The sequence below is a fragment of the Mus musculus genome, chromosome 3, assembly GCF_000001635.26.
Source record: "Mus musculus strain C57BL/6J chromosome 3, GRCm38.p6 C57BL/6J".
In the NCBI taxonomy this organism is placed as follows: domain Eukaryota; kingdom Metazoa; phylum Chordata; class Mammalia; order Rodentia; family Muridae; genus Mus; species Mus musculus.
Window position 1 is genome coordinate 141,204,278 of NC_000069.6, and position 12,100 is coordinate 141,216,377.

The window sequence follows — 12,100 nt, forward strand, 5'->3', positions numbered from 1 at the left end:
CATGCCATCATGTATACTACTTTTCCTTGGCCAATGAAGTTATAAGTCAATACAGATTTAAGAAGGGAAAAACAGCATCTATTTCTTATTGGATCAATAATTCAAGTTTTACAATTATCTTTAATCTGCCTTATTCTCTATGTTCTGCTCAATTTTTCTCAGTTGGCAGTAATTAAGAAAATACCAAACAATGACCTCATGAAATTCTTAGGCAAATGGCTGAAATTAGAAAATATCATCCTGAGTGAGGTAACCCAATCATAAAAGAGCACATACGGTAAGCACACACTGATAAGTGGATATTATTCCAAAAGCTTGGATACAATTCACAGACCACGTGAAGCTCACGAAGAAGAAAGACCAAAGTGTGGATGCTTCAGTCCTTCTTAGAAGAAGGAACAAAATACTCAAGGAAAGAAATACAGAGACAAAGTGTGGAGTAAAGACTGAAGGAAAGGCCATCTAGAATCTGCCCAACCTGGGGATTTATCCCATATACAGTCACCAACAATATACCAGGAACTCCCCTCCCCCTCCCCTCCCCCTGAGCTCCCAGGGACTAAACCACCAACCAAAAAGTATACATGGAGGAACCCATGGCTCCAGCCTCATATGTAGAAAAGGATGGCCTTGTTGGGCATCAATGGGAGGAGAGGCCCTTGGTCCTGTGAAGGCTCAATGCCACAGTTTAGGGGACTGCTAGAGCGAGAGGGGGGATTGTGTGGTTGGGTGGGTGAACGCCCTTATAGAAGCAGGAGGAAATGTAAATAAAGAAAAAAGTATTTAAAAGATAATCCCTAAATTCCAGTTTAATCTCATTTTTTATTAATGTCCAATTTTTCACCTATTACAAACTTGAGTATTACTGGAAGGGGAAATTAAAATGTAATATAAAAACTAATGTTCAATATATAGAATTTTTCCACCTGGCTTTAAAACTCTATTACAAATAAATTCTGGTATCTTAAGCATTTTTGAACTTCAACTTTGCATTTAGATAAATAGACATGATGCATAGAGTTATCATATATAAGTGGGATACTGTAACATGTGAATCATCAAAAACATTCTGATAGTTTTCATGAGGCTAAATTTAGAATAAAGTAGCTTTCTACAGCCACTATTATCTTTTTGTGAATCTGAGCTAGTCAAGTTTCTACAAACCCACTCTTAGGTACAGGCAGAGCTTTTGGACACTACATAGTTAGGAAATTATTGTTTACTGTAATGGTTCTGTTTTTTTCAGTGAAAGAAAACATGTCAAAAACCACAAAGGAAGACACTCAGGAAAAAGTGTAAGGAGAGTCTAAGCAAAAGATTACACATATATTTTCCACAGAGACTTAATAAGGGAATATCTGGCCTGTAGCCTATAATTCCAACACTTTGGAGGTAGCCAAAGCGGGAGCAAGAGCTCAAAAGAAGGTTTGGCTATCAAACTCTATCCCTCCCCCACCAACCCCAGACCCCTGGTCTGCATGAGACTCGGTCTCAAAAAAAGTTCTAGGAACTGGAATAATAGCTTAGTGATTAAGAGAACACACTGTTCATCCAGAGGACCCAATTTATGTTCTAGAATCTGGTGGTTCATAACCAGTTGTGTCTCCAGAAAATGCAATGTTTTCTTCCGCCCTCTATAAGCACCAGCACAAACATGGTATTCATTAACATAAACAGACACATACAATAATCTTAAGTGAGAATAAACTATTTCAGCTTTTATGTTGACTTAGCATTTAACAGGGCCTCGAGGTTTTTAAAACCATTTGTATCAAGAAGAAAAGTCTAAGGAATCAAAGCTTATCTTAAAACCATAGAGAAGTCTTTTCATGGGATTTGTAGGTTTTGAGCAAACCAAGCATGCTCAGCTCATCCTTTTCTTACTGAATATTAATAATGTCAGGCATTACTTGAAATTTTCAGTGAAGATCATAGAAATCCCTATATATCACACTGAATTTTCTAATTTTGGTACTGTTAGAAAAAAAATGAAGTGTATAAAATTACACCTTCTAAATATCTGTATTTGTACCAAAAGATCGATGATTCTTTGAACTTTGGTCAGAGAAAACTTCAGCAGTGAGTAGAGGTTAAGTAAGAGACCCATAATTGATCCTACTGCCAAGCATGAAAAAGCTTTGAGTGCTCAGTTGTCCTAAGATCATCCTTCTCTGCATAGCTAACTGTCTGAGGCTCAGGGAAACTTATCCCAAGAGGAGACAAAAGCAACGTCTGAGCTTTCAGATGAGAAGAGCTGTGAAACGCTGACTTTTAGATGTGGCCTGTTATTGTATGTATCAGCCAACAATACCTGCACAATACCTGCAGGAGATTAAGCCAGACACAATCCCAGCATCAATGGGATAGTGGCTCCTGACTCCCCAGCCCTATGAGAGATGCTACTAGCAGTCTTCATCTTCTGGAGGATGGTCACTCATCTTTGGGGTTATGATTTTAAGTAGGTTGCTGATGCCCAAGTCAATGGCCACATACCCATCTGAATATGAGCAGCACTAATTAGACTCAGAGTTATTAATAACAAAAATATAATTGTAGCATGAGGCTGGGGGTAGGTGGGTGAGTGGGGCATTAAGAAAATTAGAAAGTGGGCAGATATTATTAATAGCATTGTATAAAAGTATTGGATTCTCAAAAAAATTAACTTATTTTTAAAAATTAAAATGAAGTCATCCTGAGATACATAACTCTAACACACCACACTCATACACACTCACATACATACACCCTCACACAAACACACATACTCACAAATAATAAAGCTAACATCTTCTGGAAATGACAAGTCCATTGCCCTAGAAAGCTCACAGCAGCTGTGATGACCTGTAAAAAAAACTTGTATAAAATCAAGCCACTCAATACTCTACCATGAAATGGTCAGTGGCTTCTGAAATAAAAAAAAGAGAAAGAAATATCTACTAACTAAAAAACAGAAATTAGATGGTTTCCTGAGAAAATGGAGGTATCAAAATGGATATTAATTTTATCTGTGAGGTAGCATATATATATATATAAAATAAATCATATAGGATTAAGGTTGCATTATTACATAAATAAACTGAACTGCTACACTGTATACTCTTAGAAGGGTCACTTTTATCACATATAAATTATACATAATTTTTGAAGACTAACTCACACAAATTAGCAGTTTAATTTATACTGATATTGTGGCTTATCATTTATATTTGCTTATCCTCTAGTTCTGTACCTCTAAATATAAACACAACCAACCTTCCTAGAATATCATACAGAATAACTTATCACTTTTTGTTACACTATTACAAAAATGAAGCTGCTATTATTCCTAACCTAGATCACTATACATTATAATATGTACATAAAATAGCACAAATAGAACAGTAGTTTAGACAAGATTGAAGCCGACTGTCAGATTTCTATGTGTTCTGGATTTAAAGTCTAGCATATTATTGCTAGTATTAGTTAAGGGACAATGCTTGACATTATCAGTGGAATTTGTTTAATGGATAATTGCAGAATTATAATAGAAATACGATTATCATCCCTGCAAATATGGACATACTAGTGTATTAAAGAGGTTCCCAGGACCCAATTGGGATGAAATTAGCCCAAATACCCAACAAAGGGGAGTTAAAACCTGTAGAGACCATATCCAGTGGTCTCCACGGCCCCCAGTTGAGGATAGAGGCCGCCCACCCATCTCAAAAATATTAACCCAGAACTGCCTGTCTAAAGGAAATGCAGGGACAAAGAGTGGAGCAGAGACCTAGGGATCCATTACATCTGCAGACAACAAACCCAGACACTATTGCTGATGCCAAGAAGGGCTTGCTGACAGGAGCCTGGCATAAGAGTCCCCAAAGAGGCTCTGTCAGTCTTATCAACACAGATGCAGATGCTTGCAGTCAACCATCAGACTGAGCATGGAGACCCCAATGGATGAGTTAGGGGAAGGACTGAAGGAGATGAAGGGGTTTGCAACCCCATAGGAAGGACAACAATATGTCCAACCAATAGCCCTCGCCTAGAGTTCCCAGCAACTAAACCACCAAGCAAAGAGTAAGCATGGAGGGACCCATAGCTCCAGCTGCATATGTAGCAGTGGATTGCCTTATCGGGCATCAAAGGAAGGAGAGGCCCTTGGTCCTGTAGAGGCTCAGTGCCCCAGCACAGGGGAATGCTAGGGTGGTGAGGCTGGAGTGGGTACATGGGTGGGGAGACACCCTCATAGAAGCATGGAGGAGGAGGGTGAGGTAGGGAAACGAGGAAGGGGGTAACACTTAAAAAATTGAAATGTAATTAAATAAAATAACCAATAAAATTAAAATGTATTGTCATTAGAAACTGTACTTATTCACTTTGAACATTTATGAAAATCTTTTTTTTTTCCTAACCATAGAGATCTGATTTTAGTATCTCTGAATAGCTACAGTATTCTGCCCAAATCACATGAGCTAGTAAGAAATATCTCTCATTTATAAACACAACCTTGGGACAGTAAGATGACTCAGTAGGTAATGGCCCTTTCTGAGTTCGAGGCCAGCCTGGTCTACAGAGCGAGTTCCAGGACAGCCAGGACTACACAGAGAAACCCTGTCTCGAAAAACCAAAAAAAAAAAAAAAAAAGAAAAAACTCTACTAAGTTATCCTCTGACCATGGTCACTCTGGCATGCACCCTCAAGGCAAAAACAATGAATGTAAAAATAAAAGCAAATGATAAACACATTTGTCTCTGTAAATTTAGCATTTTGAGCTTATTCTGTTTGGGGAAGGATATATATATATGTATATATATATATATATATATATACACACACACACATATATATATACTCTTATAATATATACTTATATAAATATAAATATATAATTTATATAGTATATATAAATATATTTACATATATATTTACATATTACAGATTTATATATCCTTACATATAAATATATTTATATATATATCCTTATATATATATTTTATGTTTACTATATTTATTATATTCATATATAAATATATATTTAATGTGCATATTATATAATATATTATATACATATATATTACCAGCTCAGGGCTGGTATGTTTAGTATTTGGACATAAATATATAAGTTATATCCTGTATGTTTGATATATTTGGATAGATGCATATAAGATATAATGTATCTATCTATATATCTCTATATATATTTATATATACATATGTAGATAGATAGATAGATCGATAGATAGATTATATTTTATATGTTTGTGTCCAAATAGTAAACATACCAGCCCTGAGCTTTTGGTTTTCCATTAAAGTTCTTAGAAACCACATTCTCAAATCTAATTCTCAAGATTAGAATTGTCAACTGACAGGATCATCTGAGAGACTGGCCTCTGTGCATGTCTGTGAGGAATTGTGTTGAGATGCAACCCCCCCACCCCACCCCTTTCCACACTGTTGGTCCTGGGCATCTCTCACCTCCCAGGTCTCTGGTACTTTCTAGAGCATCTCTCCAAGTCCCTACCTCCCAAAGTTGTTTCCATTCATTCTTTTTGCCTTCAGGGCTTCAACTCCTTTTGCAGGCAAAAGAATGAAAACAGAAAATATCATCTTGAGTGAGATAATTCAGACCCAAAAGGACATGCATAGTATGTACTCAAGTAAGTGGATATTAGCCAAAAATAAAGAGTACCCAGGATACAATACCCAGAACTTAAGAAGGTAAGCTGAAGGGCCCAAATGAGGATGCCTGAATCCTACTTAGGAGGAAAAATCAACCACAGGGGACAGAGGGAGGGAGGAACCTGGGTCAGAGATTGGACATGGAGGGGGAAAGGGGAACATAATCAGGTATTTGGTGAGGGGGGGGCGGGGACAGAATTGAAACCATCCTCCTCACTTTTAATTTTTGACAAACTCATCAAACAAGAAGAAAAAATCAAAAATCTACTTCTTTTAAATAAAAGTATTTATTTCAAAACTAAAACCAAATGAAACTACTATGCCAAATTGGGGAATTTAACCCGTTTTTTCTATTATAATTTTATAAATTTGAAATAGTCTAAAAGATATTCATAGTAGTATGCAACACAATGCTTTTAATGTTAAAACAGAAAGTGGAACATCTCCTTTAAACAAATTTATATCTTCTAATCTCCTTAATAACTCAGGAATCTATCTTTATAAAGGTTTATAAGACTTTTGTCTGCAATGTCGTTTTATTTATTCCTCCTTAACAAAGTTGAAGTTTCCTAGAGTACACCATAAATGTCCCACTGAAAAAAAATTTAACAAATGTATAGGTAACATCTATCTAACTGTGGGACTTATACTTGAGCCACTTATGTGCACCACGGACTTCAAAAGGTGGATCTTGGTGGTAGAGGTAATTGGCTATATCTTCCACAGCTGGTTCTGGATCAGTCGTAGCAAACTGAGCTGCGTCCTCCACCTCTTTCTTCACATCTGCATCAATTTCTTTCAATTCTTCAATATTGCTGAGGTTGTTGCTGATAATTCTCTCTCGGAGCAGCATTATAGGATCACTCTTACTTCTCACGTTATGAACTTCTTCTCGTGAACGATAACTGATCCCTGGGTCGCTCATACTGTGTCCATGATAACGGTAGGTCTGCAGCTCCATCACAATGGGCCCCTTTCCAGATCTGCAGTGATCAGCTGCAAACTTGGTTGCCTCCCGAACACAGAGAATATCCATCCCATTCACCCTCAGTCCGGGGATAATAAAACCTTTCTTGTGGTAATCAGTACTGGCTGCTGATCTCTCGTTGGAGGTTCCCATTCCATAGAGGTTATTCTCACAGATGAAAACACAGGGTAATTTCCACAAGGCTGACATATTGTATGCTTCGAATACCTGCCCTTGGTTAGCCGCACCATCGCCGTACAAAGCCAAGCAGACCTGACCATTCTTCAGGTATTTACAGGCAAAAGCCACACCAGCTCCCAGGGGTACCTGGGCCCCAACAATGCCATTGCCACCGTAGAAGTTCTTGCCGTACATGTGCATGGAGCCTCCCTTGCCTTTAGCACAGCCTCCTTTGCGTCCAGTCAGCTCGGCGAGAATGGACTTCACGGACAGTCCTCGCGTGTAGCAGAAGCCATGAGCCCGGTAGGACGTGATGACGTGATCCGTGGGATTTATCCCTGCCTCCAGCCCCACGCAGCAGGCTTCCTGCCCATCACACAGGTGACAGAAACCACGGATGAATTTCTGCTTATACAGCTGGTCGGCCTTCAACTCCATGCGCCGAATTACCTGCATGGTCCGGTAGTACTTGAGGGCCTCGGCTCGGGTGAGCACGGTGGAGGTCGGTGGGCCCTCCTCCAGCCGGTACAGGTCACATTTCTTAATGTCACAGGTGGCGTCGTTGGAGAACTTCAGAGATGACAGCAGTCCTCTGAGAGCTGGCTTTTGGACCATTCCCGAAAATACGTGAGACAGCACAGCGGTCAGCATTTTCCTCATGGAGAAACGCGAGGCACAACGGTAGCGGCTCGGCTCCCAACGATCACTCAGTGGCTTTTAAGATGGCTGCCGAGCTCCTCTGATGCAACAATAACGGGATGCAAACGCGTTGCCTACGTCAGCAAGCTGGAAGCCACGCCCACGGGGCCTGCTCCTCTGATGCTTCTAACTGGAAAGGGAGGATCTCCCACACTTTCCTCCTATTTAACATCATGGTTGCCACTCACACAGCAACTGAGTGTCTTTTCCCTGTACAACTCAAAAAAGTCCTGGCAGGGTAGGGACATAGCCTACTGTGCAGAGCTTTTGGGTTCCATCCCAGCACCTCTAAACTCAGACAGTAACTGTGCCACACATACCTGTAATCTCAGACACTAGGCATTGAGGTTTGTAGGAGCCGGACTTGAATCCTATTCTCAGTCAGTTTGTGGTCTCTTTGGCCTCAAAATGAGGGGCGGTGGAGAGGAGGAAAAGAGGAGAAGGAGGAAGGGCAGGCAGGAGGGAAGGAGGGAGGGAGCAAAATGACATCATTCTTTCTTCTACCTTTTCGTTTTTAAAAGAAAAAAATAACAACATCTTAACATTTATTGAAAAGTATGTACAAATACAGAAACACTCATAGACAATTCGATCACGGACTTCTACTTGTTTATATACTGTCCTGGTGCATTCGAGGTCATGTTTTCTAATGAGGAAACGGTTTGAATAATTTGTGATTTTCTTTTTTTTTTTTTTTAAGGTCCTAGTAGATAGGTTTTTCTCACTCCTTCCATTCCTCTGGTTGTTTTTGATCTTTAAAGTACACTTGGTAAGTTTATTCCATCCTATCCTATTTTTATTTAATGAAAAAGAAATTTGCAAATTATCTGTAGTTTAAACTGTTTAAATGCTAGCTTTTCAAGATAACCTTGCCGCTAAAATGTTTAAAACAATAGTTAATATTCTTAAAGACAATGCAGTTTTTATTCTCCTACTCTGTCATAATCTGGAGGAAGCAGAACATCAGCCTGAGGGCATTAAAGCTTTATATCACGTAGGCACTTTGAATTTTCAGCTGTTCAGGCTTCTTTACCCATTGTGACAGTTCTGAATTGTGCCTGGTATTTGTTGTTGTTGTTGTTAGTTTGTTTGTTTGTTTGTGTTGAGATGCCAAATCTTTTAAGTTCAGACTCCATTCTAGAGAACCTGACTTAAGTTTGAACTCTAGTAAACTTAACAGGTTGGTACCTAACATTAGTTTCCAAGTTGCCCCCCAACAAAACCTGAGCCTAGCTCCAGTCTCTAGGCTAATCCCCAACAAGACCAGAGTTTAAAGGTTACACCATCAACAAGACCAGTGTCTCCAGGTTATTCCCCGAAACAAACCTGCACCCCAGGTTATAAGCCCTTCCCCTTACCCAATGACCACCAATGCAAAGGGGAGCAAAAGTTAAGTTTATGATGTACTCCCAGCACCAGCCAATTATGTTAAAGGCCACATCAGCTTTCCAGTTAGATGATTGCACACATACTCCCTGCTTGCTCTTTACTATAAAGCCTTGCTCCAATAGACATTCTGGGCTCTCCCACAACCAAAGCCATCTTGCATGATAGTGGTGCATTGGGGGAGGGGGGCAAGCTAGCTTGAATAGAATAAGGACCCTGCTGTGAGTTGCATCTGATTAGATCCTGTCTGGTTTTGGAGATTACTAACATTTCCCTGGCACAAGTTTGTTTGGGGACATTTTTTAAACATTTTTGTTTACATTTCTTCTGTTATCTCTAAAGTGAGCATGGTTTTTCTTATACTGAAAAATATCACGAATTGGCCTCCAAAGATTCTCATTTGCTTGTGTATTTTGCTTGAAATTAATAAAAAAAAAATCAATCTTAGTAAGGGAAATATAGAACCTTGTGTGTGTGTGTGTGTGTGTGTGTTAGGGGTTTGTCACAGCTCATGTGTAAGAGGAAAACTTTGTTAGGTCCAAAGCATTGCCGCCCTCTCCCCACCCCCCCAAAAAAATAATAAAACAAACTAACAAAACAGACAAAAACCAGGAGTGTAGGATATAGTGTCCTAAACAAAAGAACTTTGGTTGGGTAAAGAGAAGTTTAAAGACAATTTTCTGTCCACCATAAAAGCAGATCCCTTAAGGCAATGTTTCCATTTAACAGGAACCACCTTATCCTTTCCCAAAAGGTCAATTACCTTTGGCCAAGGTACCCAGTGTCCAGTCAGTCTGCACTCCTGTATCAGCTCCAATGTCCCCATCCTGCACATAAACTTTACTTTTCTGTCATTTTGCTCTCCTCCCACCCCCAGATATGTCCTTGGCAGTTTGGTCCCCAATAAACCTCTCATCCTATGTATGGAGCATCCTAGTTTGGAGGCTTTACTCGGCCCTGGTTTACAAACCTGGGGAGCTGCTTGTTTCCTCCCACCTTTACTTGAGCTCTGGCCATGAGGCTTTGACCTAATGAGCCATCTCACCAGCCCTAGAGTCAAGTTCTCACAATTCTTCTTCATATAGTAACCATAAACATAGCTTCTTAAGAACTTGCCCATGAAACAATATGCTAGTTTGAACCTCTAGAGAGCAGTTGTGTTTGCTTAAATTTCTGATACCAGTTCCATCTTGACATAGAAGAAGGCTTCATTATCACAGGGCTATAAGGATACTTGGCAATTTTCTTTTTCTTTCTTTCTTTCTTTCTTTTTTTTTTTTTTTTTTTTTTTTTTTTTTTTTTTTTGTACACCAATAAGCCACACCTACTCAAAGATCCTGCTGTGCTTAGATTAGTAAGCAATTCTGCTGAATGTGTGCTCTGTTCTGTATCTATTGCCTGCTATTCAGTTTTAAATTCTTGCCCATAACCCTCTATTATAGGTTCAAAGCATCTTCCTTCTTCATTGCAAGTCTCATTTTGTATACTTTTGATATTCAAACAGAGCAAAGAAAATACCGTGCTAAAAAGATACCATAGTTCTTAAAGCTGGACCTTCTTACACATCCAGAACCTGCTATCATAATAGGCCTCTTTTACTGCATTTAGAATTCATCTGTTGGAATTTGTGCTCTGGTGGTGGTGTTTGTGCTGTCTTTGATAGTTAGCCTGAATCTGCTGTTCTCTCTCATTCCTGCAGGTATCTGTAGTCTCCTGGGAGCATTATATCCATAAGAATGAAAGAAAAATGACACTGCAGGATGGAACAGTTGTGTTAATGGGTCACTGAGTGACAGCTGAGACTTCTCTCAGAAGGCTCTGCCAGGCTTGTGCTGCCAGGAACACAAGAGCTATACAGAGAAAGTGTGCCAATTTAATCTTGTCGCATGTAGCCTGGGCTGCAAAGATAGAGCTTCCTTTAAAAGCCCAGTGTGACAAGGCTGAACAGGAATCATGGCAGAGGAGACCATGTACAACGGCCCCTTTTTGCATCATGATCTAAGTAGGATAATTAGTCATAAAATGTGAAACTTACAGAGGCCACTTAGATGTCAGCTATGTATTCCATATTCACCTTAAAGTTTGGCAATATGTATGCAGAATACAGTGTGCAAGGATATTAATTGAACTGGTTAATCTCAATGACAAGTTTTCAGACTTATATTACTGTCTTGACAAACTCATCTATATTTTCAAAGACAAATCGACATTTCAGACATCACTGTAACATATAAAAGCTGCCCTAGGCAGTTGTTGATCTTCAGCCCACTCCTTAAGTGTCCCCAGCTAGGCTTTATGCAAATTATTCGTGCACTACAAGGCTATTGGTGTCATGTTCTTAATGTTTTGTTTTGTTCTTCTTTTTCTTCTTCTTCTTCTCATTGTTTAATACCATCTTCATTGCGAAACAAAACTAAGGAGCATTTTACATGTCCTTCTGAAGTGTTGTTTTGCAATTAAAATCCCCGTAAATTCTATGTGTTTAATCAATGTCAAATCTCACTTTTAATCTACTTCAAATTAAAGGAAAGCAGATGAACACTTTCATAAGGCCAGTGGCAGATATTTTGGTTAATTAAGAAAAATACCAATAAAAGAGAAGACAGTGATTATGGGAGCAGCCATCCATGCCTTTGTGACAAGTGTTCGTTTCATGACCAGTGGGTAATCTGAAGAAGGCATTCTGAATTTGTCTTAGAAGTGCAACTCTCCTTTCATCGACAGCAAATGAAAAACTTCACAGCAGCAGACAGGGCTGGATGAGAAAAGAACAGTGTGAGTATTTACACGTCTCTAGCAATAATTGCACTTTTCCGCCAAATGTTAATTGAAGAAAGCTGTTAAAGAGTGAATATGTTCTTGATAAATAATATCAGACTCTCTTCCTTATGATTAGTGGAACTATATATTTTTTTTTTCTAAGCTCTAAGGTTTGGCAATCAGGAGTGATGAGTAAGAACTCAGTGCACAAATTAGAAGTTATATATAACTCAACGATAATTTTTCCCATTTGGTCTATTATTTCATCTCCCTCAGAGAAAAGAGAAAATATCAGAATCATATATTTTACAAAATCATGACAATTAAGCAGGGCCCCTTTTCAGTGTTATAAAAGTGAGGCTATCTTAGAACAGTGAGATTCTGGATAGCGTCTTCGTCTTCTATTCAGTTCTACTATGATTCTGAAATGCAATTGAGTCAAAAAGC

General features: G+C 39.0%; 1 protein-coding gene across 1 annotated transcript; it reads right to left on the reverse strand.

Moving 5' to 3' along the window:
* Window positions 1-5,726: 5,726 nt before the first annotated feature.
* Pdha2 (pyruvate dehydrogenase E1 alpha 2) lies at window positions 5,727-8,078 on the reverse strand. The gene has a single exon (NM_008811.2). The coding sequence runs from the start codon at window positions 7,466-7,468 to the stop codon at window positions 6,293-6,295; it is 1,176 nt and encodes a 391-aa protein (NP_032837.1). The 5' UTR covers window positions 7,469-8,078; the 3' UTR covers window positions 5,727-6,292.
* Between the last annotated feature and the right edge of the window lie 4,022 nt (window positions 8,079-12,100).

Excerpts from the sequence above, each read along its gene's own strand:
- Pdha2 (NM_008811.2), bottom strand. The coding sequence starts at position 7,468 with ATGAGGAAAATGCTGACCGCTGTGCTGTCTCACGTATTTTCGGGAATG.